The following is an 18,068-nucleotide window of genomic DNA, read 5'->3' as shown; positions in this document are numbered from 1 at the left end:
GGTGGTTAATACTGCCATGCCTGTTTTATATGGTCTGCACTGATTAGTTTCCAGGAGGTGGTTTTGACATTTGAAGCACTTAAGTATTTTACTGATTTAAAAACCTTTATAATAAACCACCTTTCCAAACGATACTCTGCCAAAGGCAGCTTTCATATTAAAATTCTAAAACATCATTTCCACCCCTCTCCCCCCCTACAAAGCACACACACACACAAACAAACAAACAAACACACGTGTATCATAATACAAAGCTGTTGAGGAAGAATAGTGTTACAGTATTTGCAGACGAAGTGATTGTTGTAATTCCATTCCTTTGGGTGACATTCCTGTAGTACATCTTAAAAGAGTGTTGCTTAAAAAAATTATTTGAAACTGGCATTATTGCATGCACATCCTCAACCCCAGTAGCCCCCAAACTATGTTTTGGGTTCCTTAAATGGAGGATGATTGTTGACAAGAGCTGCTCAGGGCGAAGAGTACTAACAGCAGACAAAATTCCCTCAAAGGAAGCTTGCACTGACCTCTACTGATCTCTTGGAATAATTAAATTGGGGAGAATATTTCCCCCCTTGTAACTGATGTAACAGTTGTAACAGAATTCAAGCTTTTTTATATATATACTAGGACCCCTGATATCCACCAACGTGAGCCAAGCCAAACATACCATTAGAATCAAATAACTTTGAGATCAGGAAACCTTTAAAAAAATAAAATAAAATCAGAATTCAATCGAACTTAAGTGTTTCCACACCAGCACCTGCCCTGGGCACACTTTATTCATTTCAGCAGAATAACTGAGAAGGGGGTGAAAAGCAATGCTGTTGTTTCCAAGTTGGGAGTCAGAAATCCTCATGATCTACTTCAAGCCACCCACCCCTTTTCGATGGTACGCATTCAATTCACACAAGCACTTTGGAAAAAGCATGCAAGTATTCCTCTCTCGTGGCTCTCTCTTCTCTAAAACTGATTTTACAACCTCTGTAGAAAAAAGGCACGAGTCAGTTATAAACACCAATGTTTGTTTTGTTTTATTTTCTAAAATAGTACAATGCTGTATTTTATTTTATTTTGAATTGTAAAAGTATAAAAAAATCTCTTTAAAATGCATATAAACTATAATGAAACTCTAGAGAAAGATTATATTTTTGACACATGTAGGAGAACAGTTCATATCAAAGCAAGTTTGCAAGAAAAATGAGTGCTCTCATTATTCTTTGCAGTTTCCAGGAGATACCAGGAAAGGAAGAACGAGGCTGAGCTTCACAAATTTGCAGCTGCTTCTCACTTGCATAAGGTATTTCTGAACATTCTGCAAAAGTTGAAATTCTATGAAACTGAAAAAATAAAAAACACCTCTCTTGTTGTTGAGAATGTTCCTAGCCCAGCTTGTAGGCACATATTTAAAAATGGAAAGTAAAGAAGGTGAGAACGGGAAGGGAAGGGAAGGATTATTCTCTCTCCCTCCACTCCCAATTGCTTATGCATTGGCTTTGAAAGGTAGAGCGACACATCTAACAATGGCAGGAGTTTTCAAAAGCTGGACTTTTGCCAAGCAACTGCAAAGTAGCAGAGGGAAGATGCAATTTTAAATGGGGGAACATGAAATAGGAAGACATGTTTTCCCCTTAATGCAACCAACATCCATCTAGGACACTGATGGTGGTAGGGGAAAGTTACAGGGGAAAGTAGGAGATGAGCCAAAAAAACCTAAGCATCTACCCCTCCTATCACTTTCGAGTTGAATTGTGTCCTCTCCCAACCACTTTATGTACCAGCAGGGACATGGGACTCCCTGCCAAATATGTTGCTCCAGATTCTTTCCCTGTTGTGGAATTGACTCTATTCTACTTTAAGCTTCTTCAAGTACTTTAAAAAACCCAACCCTAAATGACTAAAAGCTGACTGCTAACCTTCTATCCAAGTTACTATGAGAGGGAAACCTTTGCTGGCAGGCTTCACCTTTCCAATTTAATTTGTGTTTTTACATTTCGATACTCAAGTTATAAAATGTAAATGAAATACAACTCGAATCAAGGGAGGAATAAACCTCACCTTTAAAAAAATATTATTATTTTCTTCTTCTCTTCATCATCTTTCTTGAGGGCTTCTTGGGGTGCAGTTCTTCAAAAGTGTCCTCTTCACATTTCACTTCACTGTCCAAGTCTTTGTCATGGTCAAACTCTAAAAGAGGAAAGAGGAAGAATTGTTCAATTTTAAAGTCAAAACAATGTGCCAAGGAATACTTACTAAGCTGCATCCTGGGGGGGGGGGGGAGGTTGTGGAGTCCCACAGCCTTGTTGTTCACTTTGTCATTGGCAAGTATGCCAGAATGGCTTAAATTTCTATTGTTTTATTTTTTTATTAAAGATTTTCTTGATTTACAAAAGTATGTGCAATGTCTCTCACTCGTATTTTTTCCATGTAATATTTTTACAAATCTGTTTCATTTGTTGAGACATTAGGGAGAAATGGGGGAAAGAGGTGGACGGGAGGAAAGGTGGGTGGGGGTGGGGTGGGGTGGGGTGGGGTGGGAATGTTTCTATTTTACTTAATATATGTAGGGTTTGATGTCAGCATTGCTTGTGCAGGTTCTTTGTTGCAGGTTCTTAAATTTCTATTCTATCTAAAACCTTTTTCAACATATGTAAACCTTAAGCCGTCAAAAGGAGGTTAAACTTGCACTTGTTAGATGTCATTTATGAAATCTCCCTTTGCGTGTGCAAGTTTAAACTTGTCAAAAAAAAAAAGGTTCTAGAACTTTATGGGGTTTTTTTTTTCCTTCTTCACTAATGAAGCTGCTGGATCTCATCTTGTTTCTTCTCTGGTCACTTAGCCCCCATTCCATGAGCTGCTCTGTGACAATGCATGAAAGATATACTTTCCCATTACTGTATCACCTGACGAGAAGAGCCACCTGAATTTTTGTCGTGGAGCTAATAAAATGAAAGCGAGGATCCAAATCTCCTTTCTCAGAAAGTTCATTTTGTCCCCGATTCATGCAAAAAACACACAATTTGGGGTGGGTTGGCGGAAGGGTTGTGTGTGAAAATAATCCAACTTCAAAAGGACACTTGAAGTTGATGATTCTCTTCAAATGCCTTACTGCAGTGGTTTTTAACCAGTGTGACGTGGCACCCTGGGGTGCCTTGATGATGCTCAGGGGTGCCACGGGCAACACTGGCCTCCATCCCTCTTTCCTTCCCTCCCTCCTGATGCCCTCTTGCATCTCTGCCTCCCAAAGGCTTGTATAGCTGTATGTATAGCTATAAACAAAGTTTATATTGCTGGCTACAAGCTCCGTAGGTGAATGGTGCCTCTGGAGCTGGCCAGGGGGTGCTGGCTGCCAGGAGCTGAGGTGGCCCAGGAGTAAGCAAGCAAGTGGGCGAGGGAGTCCAGCCAGCCAGCCAGTGTGCCAGCCCTTGCTGTTGGGAATGGGCAGACAAGACCCAGGCCCCTGTGGGGCAGTGAGAGAAGGCACCTCTCTTTGGGGCAAAGGCGGCAGCTCAGAGACCAGGGGCGGCGGCAGGAGAGGAGGCTGAGGGAACAGTCCCCAAGGGAGGGTGTTCAAGAAAAAGGGTGAGAGGCTACCAGCTCAGCAGGCAAAGGGTGGCATAACAGGGCTCCTGAGCCCCACAGGGGTGCCGCAGGAAGAATATAGTTGTTCAAGGGAGCTGTAGACTCAGAAAGGTTTAAAACCTCTGCCTTACTGAGTGGCCCATGTGTCAATTCTAATTGCCAAAAGGAGGAGAAGGAAAATTTTACAACCACAAGATCGGATTATTATAAGGTGTGCGTTCTTTGTTGCTTATTTTGTTCCTGTAAACTGCCTTGTTTATACTAATGTAGAAAGGGGGTATACAAATTAAAAGTGCAACGAAATGAACAGATGTAGTGATGGCCACCAACTTTGTTAAAGGGTGGATTAGACAAATTCATGGAGTTTAAAGCTGTCAATGGCCACTAGTCATGATAGCTTTATGTAACCTCCAAGGGGAACAACAGCTGGAGAAAGGAGGCTGCCGCATTCATGTCCTAGTTGTGGGCTTCGCGTGGGCATCTGTTTGGCCATTGTGAGAACAAGACGTTGGGACTAGATGGGCCTTTGGTCTGACCCACTAAAGCTCTCCCTGCATCCTTATACAAAGCAAGGAACCGAAGAGCGATTTCTCCTAGGCAGCAGGGCTTCAGGTTCCCCCCAGGCAACAATCCAAAGCTATTTGCATCGAATCTGAAGCTTGGCTCTCTACCACATGGCCAACATAAGAAAAGGGGAGTGGGGATGACTGAAAAAAGCAAAAACAACACAAAGCAAGATCACCACGCGAGGGCTCTGCTCCTGACAAGACACAAAATACAGGACGATACTGTGTTTATCTGGATAATGAATAGCAAGGGACATCTCCTGTAACTTCAACGGCTATGCCTCCACTGAAATTCCTTCTTCTCCATGGCTATGGAAAGCACACAACTGTGCTCACTTTGGCAACTGGTCTTCAATTAAGACTGTATAGATCCGTTGCACATGTAATGTGAAATGGCCCATGGGTTTGTGCGAGAGACAACATTAAAGAATTCACTTTTCTTTGCTAGGAAGGCTTACATCCCAGTTCTCCCCCCCTTTTTATGTGCAAGGTCTGCCGTGACATAGGCCACATGTCCCTTCAGCAGTTGAGCAAGAAAGGAGGAATTTAGTCAAGGAAAGCTCCTGACCTAGCAATAAGGCTACATACATACTGAATCCACTATCTCAAATTACAAGTTCCATGCTAAGTAACTGAATGGGCTGCCAGCATGGTATATCACTATTCTTACAAGCCACGGTGCTGCTCACCTCTAAACAATACAAGGTTCAGTTTTAACAGATGTAACATTATATCGTGAGCTGCATGTACTTAAAATTTAAAACATACCTTCCTCCTTTAGTAGGCGGGACTCCGTTTCCTTCAGCCAATTAGAAGCTTTGTCTAAATTAGAATTCAAATTGCTAGCCAACTTGGACATGGTTTCTTCAGCTAAAACATAAAAACAAAAAGATGTAACCAATTAGGACCATGGGTGTAATGGGAAGGGGTAACACCCCATTTAACACAAAAAAAATAAAATAAAAAATCTTCCAGTAGCACCTTAGAGACCAACTAAGTTTGTTCTTGGTATGAGCTTTTGTGTCTGAAGAATTGTGCATGCAAACGAAAGATCTAAGGTCCTACTGGATGAATTTTTTGTTTTGTTTTGACCATGGCAGACCAACACGGCTACCTACCTGTAACCCGATTTAACACTTATTATAGGAATGTAGAAACAATGGACGTTTGGGACAGGGGGTGGGAAGGAAATCACTACTTTCGTTTGAAAGGGCAAGCCATTATTTAACTGTATATGTGCATCATGGCTGGTTCCTTATGAAGTGCTAGGCATTAGATCTAACACTTCATTACTGGAGTGGACTGTTGCTGTTGAAAAATCACATCTGCATAGTGTGGGGTTCTGCCAGAATTCACTAAATAATTTTTATGAATGACATTTCAGCATCATTCCCTGCAAAGGAAAACATTCCCTGACTGCTGTGATGATAGACGTTGAAACAACTGAAATGCCTTACCATCAGCCCATGCCTTTCTCCTATAGATGTCCTCCACCATATCAGAAATCTTCTTAATAGCCGCTTGGATTCTACTTTGCATGTGATTAGACTGCTCATTAGATGCAAAGTGGCCTTTGATGCACGTGTTATCGGCAATACTTTCCATCACATCCATCCCCTTTCGGATTAATGGCTCCACCTTAATTCTGAAAAACTCAAAATACCTCTGGTAAGAGGCAAAATTATTTCCATGTTCGTCCAGGATGATGTGATTTTCAAAAGTTTCACCAGCAGCAAAAATTTCATTTCTGTCCATGTTCTCTTCCCAGTCTGCCTCTGTTGGTGTTGTCACTTCTGTGGGTTCTTTTTCAGAAGGTTCTGTCTGAGCAGCAAAGTTTGCAGGCCTTTGGATAAATTTGACTCCACAAAGGTCACACTGTGTTGGGTCAATGTCTGCTTTTTTGAAGACTCCCGATGCCATATCCGGGGATTCTTGCTTTGAAGAGGAAATCCTTTTCCATCTAATGCAACAGTAGACAAACAAGAAAAGGCCCCGCAGCTTCCGCTTGGCAGAAGCTTTTTGCTGTTGCTTCTGCTGCCTTATCGATGCTATATTGGCTAATGGGTCTTCTCTCTCTTCGATGTACATGTCCTTTTCAATATCTATTTCTGCCTCTTCGAAATTCCTTGCCTGGCTCAGATATGCAAATCTGTCCAAGTCAGCAACCTCAAAATAGATACCCCTGACAGGTTTGCTGTTCTCATACTTAGTAATCCTTGTTCCTTTAGGGTCCCACCTCCAACAACAGTCCGCTAAAAACTCTGTGTCTCGACAAAACAGCAGCTCCTTGAGGCCATCGACTACTTCTTTAACACTGGAAGTCTCACTCACCAGATCCACAATCTTAATCAATCTTTCAGGCACCTTGGAAGGGTAGTCCCTTTTCAGTTCTGCAAGGATTTCTCGGAGGGCGGGAAAATGTTTGGCTAAAAGATCTTTATATTTCCAACCAAGCACCTGATCAGCATTCACCAACATCACTAAACAAAGCACCACAGTGCGCTCAGCTTCCCCAGACATGATGAAGCCAAGGTCACCAAAAGCATCAAAGAGTACGTTGAAGCTTTCATACTCACACAGAACATTGGCTAAATATCTCAGGTGAAACTTAAATTCCTTTATGGCTTGCTTTGTGTCCTGTGGCTTATACTCTTGTATGACAGAAAAGGTGAAGGGGTCTTTACATCGGTCCCCTCTTGCGAATAAATAGTCCCAGTAATGGAAGAGGGCAATATAACTCTTGGGAAGGCAGAGAGTCATGGTTTTGCAGAGGTGCATGAGGACGGCACAACACAGGATGAACTGAAATTCCAGCAAAGCCACAGTGTTTCCTATGCTTGGAATTAAAGGGTCAACACATTTCTTCACCAAGACGTTCATGAAGCGATAAAACAGCCACCTGCACCGCTCAAGGTTTCTGTGAATGTAGAGCTGGTCCATGGATTCCTGCAAGAGTCTGATGAAACACAAGTGTGTGCTTTCAGCATTCCCTGCATATTTATCAGGCAGCAGCATTCCATATCTGCCCTCTATGCCTTTGGATCTCCCTCTCCCCCTTTCATCCGCCATCTTCAGTTCTCTATTATAGTCATCTTCTTCTTTGGAAAGGAGTCTATCAAACTCTTCGGGGTAAGTAGAAGTAAAGGCAAAGACCTGCATCATTCTCAGCCACAAATCCGTCGATTCTCTCCTGTTCTGGGCCGTCTCGTTTCTAAATTCAGTCCGGATGCATTCTCTCAGAACCATCCTGCAAGGATTAGAATTTTTATGGCTAAAGCGATAATGGCTCAGGATCTGTTTGCATGCCATTGGATTTTCGGATACCATCCTCAGGTGGAAATGCTTGGGAAATATTGCATTGATAAGAGATTTGCATAGTGCATACTTATCAGCGGTCAATAGCTCATCAATGGCATTGGTTTCATGAAGCAAATCTTTTGGGAACACTTGCTTGGCTTCTAACAGTAGCCCATTTATTGCAGCCAGGTGCATTTTACACTGAAATATAGATTTTATCTCGTGACGTGACAGAGCGCTATGGAAGTCCTCACAGGTTTCGTCCTCACACTTCAAGCCCGCAACAAACTTTGTGCAAATATTTGGGAAGCTCAAACCATGTAAATGGCGAATAATGGCAGTAAGCCTATTCAACAAATGTTTATTCAGTGCAGATTTCACCTCTTCCAGGCTTACACTGAGCTGATCACTTGTTCTCTTTTCTCTCTGGTTGTAACTCTCGGACAAATGTTCTAGAATACAGCCTGCTTCGTTCTGGGAGACCTGGCAACTTTTCCCGTCTATCAGCACAATCCCAAAGTATTCAAAACACGACTTCACCATTTCCTTCTCGGCATTGGTGCCTGCTTTTTTGAAAGCTTTGACCAGATTTAGAAGGGCTTCGATTCCATAGGATGTCAATCCCAAAATGGCCTCACTCTTGACATTGCAGCTTGTTGCTCCAAACAGAGCTTCCACAGCGCCGGCGCTGTGATTCACACACAAAAACATTCTAAAGGCCTTCTGCAACGTACAGAAGTTTTTCTCTAAAAGTCCTATCAAATAGGTAGCCTCTGCGCTACCAGACTTTTGGTCTGTTCGCTCAAACAGATCTAAGGCTTCGCTCAGGATGACTCTTACGTTCTCCACCTTACAAATGCCCGCTACGCTAAGGCGGGCTGCAGCAAGCAGACACGATGCTCGGAACTCCTTTTGGTTAGTGAGCTTGGCTGCTTCCAGTACAAAGCCATGCTGCATCATCAGCTTTGCAGCTTCCTCATCTTTGCCTTCCCTCTTCAGCAGGTCGGCAGCTTCAGCAAAGCATTTGTGCGTTTTCAAAAACACAAGCTGGTCTTCGGTGTCAAGGTGAGACAGCACCTCCTTCATTTCACTCATCTTGTTTGTGCGCAGGTACTTGGCCGCAGCTTCCAAATAAAACTGGTTTGCTGTGTATGAAAGTTTGGAAATTGGCAGTCCTTCTTTTCTCATCATCTTTTGGTATCTGAAACAGGCATATATAAGTAAACTTCAACAGGGAATTGGAAGTAGATGCACAACTTAACTTCCCATGAGATGTTATCTAACGCTGCTACAAGTTGTTCTGGAGACTCAGAGCTTTAATGTGAAGTTGAGCCAGGTCTGAGCTAGCTGACAATATTTCCAATTTCCCTTTCTTCATATTACTTGGTTTTATTATTGGTGTACATTTTATATTATGGTTTATATTCTGGCAAACGGTAATGAAATTGTCATGGCATTTGACTAGTACAATCAACTCATTGGTTGAGTGACTGAATGATTTTCAAAGCTGATTTAAAAACAAAAAAAAGTACTGGGCGTTGTTTCTTTTTTAAAAAATCAGCACTTTTACTTTTCTATTAGATCTTTGTATATGCACTGTAGAAATGGTTTAAAGCCAGGGATCAGCAAACTTTTTCAGCAGGGGGCTGGTCCACTGTCCCTCAGACCTTGTGCGGGGCCGGACTATATTTTGGGGGGAGGGAAATGAATGAATTCCTATGTCCCACAAATAACCCAGAGATTCATTTTAAATAAAAGGGAACATTCTACTCATGTAAAAACACGCTGATTCCTGGACCATTCGCAGGCTGGATTTAGAATGCGATTGGGCCGCATCTGGCCCCCAGGTCTTAGTTTGCCTACCCATTGCTTAAACTATCTTTCCAAGTACAGTATTAACTTTTTCACAGACTATTTAGATATACGGTTCTAAATGGCATGCATTGCAACCCAAGGACACAAATCAGCAAGCTTTAAAAAAAAACTGGCAAGGCAAAAGAAATGCTATTTTTTATGAAACAGGTTCTTTAAATACAAACCTTTCAACAGATTTTGCTGCTTCTTCATACAGCTCCTCGTGGCAACACATTTTAAGTGCTAGATCAAACTCTTGCATCTGCTCAAAACATCTGTATGCGTCTTTGTAGTATTGTCCTCTTTTATAGTAATATGCCGCTTCTTTCACCTGTACAATGATGACACCATGTGGATGCTTACCTCAAGCATACAATAGCTGGCAACACCTCTCTAATTCTAGCAAATAGGGCTAGACGGACTGCAAGATGAAACAACCTGCTTATGCTAATAGGCCATCATCAAACATCAGATAGGAGTTTAGTTATCTCCCGGAGTTCACTCAAGCACCACATATTTCAAGTGAATAAATACACATTCAGCAACAATTCACCAACTGTACCACGACAAATGTAAAGGAAATCAAATCATGTGCGTGCATGTGTGATACAGCCCTGTCTGTGACAAATTTCTCCCTTTTAACACTTCTCACAATAGAAAGGAAATTGATTTGTCTATCCTCATCACACAACAACACAGGGGCCAGCTTAAAATATTTACTAGTTCCTAGTCTTTCACCACACTCTCTTCCCCCTGCCTTCTGCTTCTCCATGGTTGACCTCAAATTAAGTCTCACCCACTTACATAAAATTAAGGCTTCATATGCCCATATCCAGGGCCACGGGTGGCGCTGTGGTCTATACCACTGAGCCTAGGGCTTGCCAATCAGAAGGTCGGCAGTCGAATCCCCACGACGGGGTGAGCTCCTGTTGTTCGGTCTCAGCTCCTGCCAACCTAGCAGTTTGAAAGCACGTCAAAGTGCAAGTAGATAAATAGGTACCACACTGGTGGGAAGGTAAACGGCATTTCCGTGCACTGCTCTGGTTCGCCACATGACCCGGAAGCTGTCTGCGGACAAATGCCGGTTCCCTTGGCCAGTAAAGCAAGATGAGCGCCGCAACCCCAGTCATCCGCGACTCGACCTAACGGTCACAGGTACATTTACCTTTACCTTTTATGCCCACATCAACACAACACACATTCTGTTGGGGCAACCAGGTGTACACCAAGCTAGCTTTCATATCTGCCTACCGACTATGCAAAAGTGAAGTAATATGAACAACAGAAAATATGAAATAAGAAACCTTTTGCATGCAGAGTAGCTGTAGGATAAAATATACTGACCCAAACAGCTCTCCTGAGTCTAATGTCACTTCCATTAACTGTTAAAATAGCTCTCAATGCAATGCTTTGATGAGCAGATAAATCAACTTGGATTTCTTACTCTCCCATAGTGAAATACTAAAGAGCCCCCCAAAATAAACTGGACAATAAAAAATAAAGAAGTGGGGAAACCACATTTACCTTTCCTAATTTTTCATAAAGTTGTGCGCAAAGCTGGTATTCTTTGGCGTGGATTAGGCATTTGAGAGCCAAATTTGGTTCATCACATTCTAGGTAAGTTTTAGCCAGTTCCATATATTCCATTTGCTTCTCTCTGTTTATATATATAGAGAGAGAAATAAAACAAAGCAATCACATTTTGAAAAATAGGCAGCCAACTGATTCAAGGTATTTAATTCCATTAGCTATCTAAAAACATTAACAAGCCGAGATAGAAACAGATTCCAACACGTGCTCTTCATACAGGCAAGAAATAGAATAAAGTGACTTCGTTGCACTAAAAGGGAACTCAAGTCTTCTTTTTGAATCAAGCCATGGTCTATGTTACATCCATCACAACTGTCTTTATTGGAAGCAAAAAGGAGTAAAGTAGTCATGACCAATTTGTTCCACTGGCTTCAAATGGAAGCTCTAGATATGGAAAGGCCAAGCAGCAGAAAGTCTGACAGAGAAACTTTGTGGAATGATAATTGTAGGAAGCAGAGGTGGTAGCAGCATCCTAAAGAGCTGGGTGTGCACCCTAGAGTAAGGCAAGATATTTACTTTTTATAGCATCTAAGACAGGAAGCATAATACTGCCACAGATTCCCTATCACCGCCACGTCAATTCACACGTCACAGCAAGCCACAAATAATGATTTACCACGAATACGCAGATTGTTCTTGTGACTCTCTACTAGCAAGTGCAAAGAACACAGCAAGATTGAACCTTGGGCTGCAAATCATGGTTTGCTTGGACCAAAATGAAACAACCAATCTCTGGTTTAAATTAACACTAAACCAACAATTATGGTTTGTTGCTCCTGTGTGCTTAGTTGGGGGAGGGCAGTGTTTGCTGCAAACCAGCGTTTACAGTGATGCATCAACTGACCTTTAACCGAAAACTGTCAAAACAGATTTATGTTTTTTACGTCTAGAAAACACTTACCTGGGGTTCATTTTCTTTGACTGCACTTTAAGCACAGCGTCGTGTGCCAAGGCTAGTTTTTCCTTCTCAGTTGCTCCTCCTTTTTGATAGCATTTAGCAGCCACCTGAAATAGGAAAATAACATTTATCCAGAGCACTGGCTGCTTCACAGAGGAGCAGTGCTACCCACTTATTTGAATGGCAGGCAACAGATCAAGTAGGCTTGCTAATTGTTGGGTGTGTTGCTGTTTTTAAAATCATCTCTTGCTCCTGCTCCTGTAACAGTATCTTGACCTGCAGCCTTTGAGATACCAATGCTTCCCAAAAAAGCAGCGCTGCTAGAAGGCTTCACAAAGTGCCCGAACAGATGCTTGTAGGAAGCCACAAGAAGATTGTTGCCTTTCTTCACAGTTGCTGCCCACCCCCACCCCCAAAACAAAGCTCAACCTGGAGCTTCCATCTAGTCATCATAGCAAATAGCCGCGGATAGACCTTCCCTCCATGAATTATCTGTTGAAAACCATCTAAGTGTCGGGAGGGGGGCACGCCAGGAGGCAGGACAGGCCCCCAGGCAAACGACATATACGTGCCGTGCCAGCCCATCTCTCCCTTTTTCGTGCTGCTCAGGAGATCCATCAACCTACTTCCCCGACGTGCTTCTGTGACTCATGTCTTGAGACAATGAGCACACATGGACTTAGCAGAGTCAACAACAGCAGACTAAGCTACTTTTATTATATACAAATCAGGACAAAGGAATCCATGGCTCCTCTCTCTCTCTTCATCCTCACAGAGAAGGATACAACAGTACAACAGAGCAGAACAGTGTAAAAACAACATCCGCTCCCATGACTCCATCAGTGATGGAATGTAAATACAGACATGTGATGAAACAATCCCACGTACCTCGGGTTAAGAACTTAATTCGTTCTGGAGGTCCATTCTTAACCTGAAACTGTTCTTAACCTGAGGTACCACCTTAGCTAATGGGGCCTCCCACTGCCACCGCCACCAGATTTCTGTTCTCATCCTGTAGCAAAGTTCTTAACCCGAGGTACTATTTCTGGGTTAGCGGAGTCTGTAACCTGAAGCGTCTGTAACCTGAAGCGTCTGTAACCCGAGGTACCACTGTATCTGCACAGTGGGGGAATGGAATTCCAACACTAAGCAGGTATCGCTCTTCACATCTTGCAGCAGTGAACTTCACGTTAATTATAAACTGCAGAAAGATGCAAAATCAGAGTTGGGAAAGGATTTGAAAGGCCTCTACTTAAAAACCTCTAAGGAAAGATAGTCCACCATATTCTGAGGCCATCTGCTTCACTCTCAACCCAAACATTTGCCCAACCTTGGGTTAAGGCTTAAGCTGTAAATTGGAACATGCAATTAGCGTGCGTGCAAAGAAATCGAGCAACGAACTACGACAGAGTTAGATCCAAAGAAGTGTAAATGGAAGGAAAATAGCAACAAGCCCTGTTCCACAAGCGTTGGCACAACAGCTTGATTTGGAGTTCACCCAGTGCTTTATGTAGCAGGGCAGGCTTCTACAGCAAAGAAGAACAGCATCTTTGAATTTAGTTTCATTTCTTTGCACACAACTCTGTAACCCTTGCCGTTCCATAAGCATAAGCTTGCCTTCTGGAAAAGCATATCTGGATCCATTCCTAAATGGTACATGCAAACCTCTCAAGAACATTGGTTAAAAAAAATTCTTAATATAAAATTCGAACTGCAAACAAGAAAAGAAAACAGTTACAAAACACACTACTTTTCTATATTATAGATAGATAGGTAGGTAGGTAGGTAGGTAGATGATAGATAGATAGATGATAGAGAAGCACACCCAATATTTCAAGTGTGCCAAAGGTAACCCAAAACAAGTTGAGCATGCTCTATAGCATTTGGTTAATTAAACTACTGGGTTAAAAAAACAAAAGCAGCAATGGATCTAGCCTTAATTCTTAAGCATTTCTCGAAATGGTGCCAATTCAGCTATGACACACTGGTACATGACAACAAAGACAAAATGTGAATTTAGTTCCACAACTATCGGTCTACTTGCTATATAGTTTTCACTGAGTGACACTTTACCAATGAAAGCAACAAAAATAAGCCTTTGTGTTGCACTGCAAAAAAAGAAAAAAAACACCATTTTAAGTACAGCAAGCATCAACAGGGCATACAGACTTAAACATAGCGACTCAACAGGATTTGCAGGTGTGTTCCCAGTTGTGAATGAGAGGGGCCACACCCATGGAATTTTGCCATGCCTCATCTGCAAAATTATTGAAAAGCATCAAGAAAATACCCAATTAAATGAGGTTCTGCCCCACCCTAGCAGAAGCCTGCCCCTCCCCAGAAAAGCTCTACAGGTACACGGGTTAGCATAATTCTATTCTGTATTGTTGTTTGTTTGTTTGTTTGTTTGCAATTTCACTTCTATGTTTCATTGCCAGCATTAATGTATTTTTCCTAAAATGCCCTCCCTTTTAAGCAAGGCTGTGAATTTACCTTCCAACACTGATGCTTTGCATAATATTCTCCTTGCGCAATCCATTCTTCTGGAGTTGAGGTTTTAACAAACATGCTGTCATCGAAATCTAGGAGGCAAAACAAGGATGGAAGGAATTGTTGCACTGTTAAAATTCTTGTGACATCAGCTCAGCTCACTTTTAATTCAGTCATCTGAGCAGTTCTCTTGACTGTAAGCCTGCTTTGGAGTGGAGAAAATGGGAAGTTGGTTCCCCAACTCACATCCCCTTCTCAAAGTGGCCCTCTGACAAAGCTAACTGTTGAGCACAGATATAAATGTCCTTGGATATGTGACAGCTTTAGCCAATGCTTTCCTAGTATGTTTAAATTCATTAGCGTTGCAGTCAGCTGTGAGTTGGTTCCAAGGAACTCTTGAAGAGACAGAGATAAGAAGAAACCAGAGATATATTAGACACAGATCTTTTTAAGTCAGACTTCCCCAACCTGGTGTCTGCCAAATGTTGTTGAATTACAACTTCCATCATCCCTGACCTTTGGCCATATTGGTTGGGGAGGATGGACACTGCAGTTAAAAACAGGAAGGCTGTTTTTAAGCTCATTAAACTAGCCCTAACATTAGTGAAGCCATTGCGAATTTCCTAAAATGTAGGCACTAAAAAAACATTTGAGCATAAATTTCTCCTTCCTTGATTATTTGCACCTTCTATGCAAAAATCAAATGTTGATCATGAGACAGTCTCGTTTGCAGAATTTTGTAGCATAGACCTTACCTTTATCTTCCTCTGTTTTGACAACCTGAACGAGTTCTCGCTTGATGAAATATCGAAATGCAGGTGCGCGCCTGTCACTGTTTTCGTCAAAGATCCACAGATTGACTCTGGCCCTTGTAATAGCAGTATATAACTGCTTTAGCTCTCCATTAAGCATCTAGGAATACAATGTTGATATATGTGCAAAAGACTATCATAAAAAGCAGTGCTGCAGCTAAATACATTCGGACTAATGTTTCATCAAGATAAATCAAACTGTATGACGCGGAAATCAAAATAAATCTACTAGTGAACCTAACATGGCATTAGATTGCCAAGCCAAGTGTGGCCTTTGGTTTAAACTTGCCTGTTTGGAATTCACTGCTTGTTTATAATACAATTATTTTCCCAGAAGCCTGAGAAATCAGCAGGTAATTTGGTGTGCATGTTCAAAACCTCATTATAGGCTTGAGGTTCACATATTAACTTGCCTACCCACCAATCAGCAATTTTTATGTGTAACCCAGGAAAGAAGGGCAATATTGTAGTTCTCTTGGACGCTAAGATACTTAAGCGAAACTTGGAATGTACTTTTATTAGCACAATTTGTATCCAATTTAAGACAATGGATGAAAGATTAAAAACGCATTACAATGCAATATCTTCGGTTAGTCCTCAAAGATTGGGATGTTATCTATTTAGAGATTCATATGTATTCTTTATTTATTCTGCAGGCTGATTTAAAAATAGGGACATAATGATTGCTTCTGGTTTTATTTTGTAATCACCTTGTACATTTCTGGATTCAGAACAGGAAGTTTCCCTTGAGCATCAGCAACTTTCTCCAAGGGCGTTTCAATGACCATTTTGGTTTCTTCAGGTAAAGGAGAGGGAGGTTTGAAAGAAGAAATTATTTTCCATTCTTTGTAAGCCTAAGGGGGGGGGCAGAAAACCATAGCTATAATACCACTACTGCACCCAGAAAGCTGTAACCAAGTTTTCAATTTTACTCACATTTCAAGTCAACCTCAGAAAGCAAAACAACCCAGAATCTTCAAATCAGTGAGCAAAAGCACACAGTGCAAGGAAACAAAGAAACCCTCTGTCTTGGGCAAAAATCCCTTATCCAATCCCAGATATGAAAATGACTCCAGCTATAAGCTAAGTGGAACTCGTTTGTCAAGTGTTTCCAAAACAATTTACTTGGGGTCAACGTCTTCACTAGTCCTCAATATATTCTATAAATTAAGATGTGATATATTGGGGGGGGGGGGAACATTTAGTACAAACAAGCACATGTGATGGAAATCAAACCAGCAGATAAAAGAACATATTGTTATTAGGAGGAACAAAGGACGACAAGTCAACCTGGCCTATTTGAGTTGCTGAGCTCTCCCCTAAAGAGAAACGAATGATATCCAGTCTCTCTCTCTCTATTTTACATACCTCTGAATCTGTGAAAAAGTTGTAAAGGAGCACATCATCAAATTCCAATCCTTTTGCTTCGTAAATTGTGAGCACAAGAGCTAAACTAAGTTCCTCGGGGATCTTATCCTTTGCTATTTCATTTGCTACGAGAATCACCTACAATCAAAATGGGAAACATTAGATCACCAAAACCACAGCAACCCATGAAGATAACGCAACAAGTAGAAAGTTGCCTGAAGTTGAATCTAGGTCTTCAGATTCTGGTGATCGATAAGCCTAGACAGATCCTATCACTGAGAAGAATAGCCTCATTTAGGTGCCTAGGTTATTGTAGTTATCCAGGAACAGCTTCCACACCTCCATCTGAAATTAGGGCTGAAAGATTCAGACCTGGTGCCCATAATTTACAAGTGCAATGTATTCTGATGCTCCCAAATGAATAAACAAGAAAAACAAGTGGACTTCTCACTTACTACAGACCTGCTTAGTTTTATTAACATTCTGAAAAGCTGTTCAAAGAACTCAAGACGGCACACTGTCATTTACAATAGTGAAAACTGCAACGTTCTGATCTGGTACAGAACATTATATGCTGAGAAAAGCCTACCTGATGCGCTCCAAACTCTATCGGCTGTGTTTTTCTTTTGTTGCCTCTCAGCAGAATTGCCAAATCGCTAACACTGCAAGATTCCAAGACGGTGGGTTTGGGCCCATCAAAGAGGCCTGAATCCCTAGGAAGACGATCAAAGGATTCTGGGAAATAGTACTGAAGCAATTCAACAACCCCCGAGGCCAAGTGGAGAATACCTGCAAATGATAATGAGCAAGTAGAATTGACCTATTAAAAGCTGTCTTCTCTCCGGTGGGAAACAAAATAAAAGGGTAACTGAAAGAACAATATTCATCTTGAAAAGTTAGCAAATGCCTGACTCAAAACTACAGCTGGGACACAAAGCTGTTTTACAGCTATGGCTTAAAAGCTGCTTCATCGAGGGTGGTCACATGAGGGGACACAGAAGGGCAGAACATGGTCGAGTCATATATCCTCCTTCCACATTTCTGATAAACTCATGTTAAGGGGCAGAAAGGTGCACAGAAGTGGGTATCACGGAATACCGCTTTAGACCCTAAGGAACCAACCCAAGCTGGTGCCAGTATCCAACTCTGCACAACAGCAGCTATGACCATCAGTTACCAAAAGCCTCAACGGTTCTGCAAGAAGTCATGTGGGATTGATTTGGGTTACATCTACGCCATGTATTTAAAACACTATTATACTACTTCAACAGTCTTGGAGAATCTTTGGAACTGTAGTTTGTTATGGGTGCTGGGAATTGTTGCTCTGCAATGTCAGCATCCTTAAAAACAAAACAAAAAAGCCTATAGTCTTCGGGATTCTCCAGGACTGTTAAAATAGTGCTTTAATTGTATGTTGTCTGTGTGACCGTGGACCAGGGCCAACTTCCAGATCAGCCATGGCTTTACTGGGAGCAATGGTTCTCCACCTCTTTTCTCCATTCAAGAAATGCCATAATCACAAGCCCGCATCAGAGAACTGTTGCAAAGATGGGTAAGAGAAATCACACAGGTCAAACGGCAGAATTACAGGAAAATCCTCTGTAAAGCAGTGCT

At 41.8% G+C, this 18,068-nt stretch overlaps 1 protein-coding gene across 2 annotated transcripts in view; it reads right to left on the bottom strand.

The window, feature by feature from the left end:
• Window positions 1-1,064: 1,064 nt before the first annotated feature.
• Window positions 1,065-18,068, bottom strand: part of TRANK1 (tetratricopeptide repeat and ankyrin repeat containing 1) — a 47,168-nt gene continuing 30,164 nt past the window's right edge. The window contains exons 14-25 of one of the 2 annotated variants that reach the window (XM_033164903.1): window positions 17,044-17,243; window positions 16,455-16,592; window positions 15,797-15,940; window positions 15,030-15,186; window positions 14,278-14,366; window positions 11,788-11,891; window positions 10,821-10,953; window positions 9,482-9,627; window positions 5,603-8,643; window positions 4,914-5,015; window positions 2,056-2,184; window positions 1,066-1,337 (exon numbers count right to left, since the gene is read on the bottom strand). In XM_033164903.1, the coding sequence (XP_033020794.1) occupies window positions 2,072-2,184; window positions 4,914-5,015; window positions 5,603-8,643; window positions 9,482-9,627; window positions 10,821-10,953; window positions 11,788-11,891; window positions 14,278-14,366; window positions 15,030-15,186; window positions 15,797-15,940; window positions 16,455-16,592; window positions 17,044-17,243 (4,367 nt within the window). In that variant the 3' untranslated portion in view covers window positions 1,066-1,337; window positions 2,056-2,071. Of the gene's footprint in view, window positions 2,185-4,913; window positions 5,016-5,602; window positions 8,644-9,481; window positions 9,628-10,820; window positions 10,954-11,787; window positions 11,892-14,277; window positions 14,367-15,029; window positions 15,187-15,796; window positions 15,941-16,454; window positions 16,593-17,043; window positions 17,244-18,068 lie in introns of both variants that reach the window. The other variant, XM_033164902.1, reaches the window with a different exon arrangement.

The sequence above is a fragment of the Lacerta agilis genome, chromosome 12 (assembly GCF_009819535.1).
Source record: "Lacerta agilis isolate rLacAgi1 chromosome 12, rLacAgi1.pri, whole genome shotgun sequence".
NCBI lineage: Eukaryota > Metazoa > Chordata > Lepidosauria > Squamata > Lacertidae > Lacerta > Lacerta agilis.
This window is presented reverse-complemented; position numbering and strand designations above follow the sequence as displayed.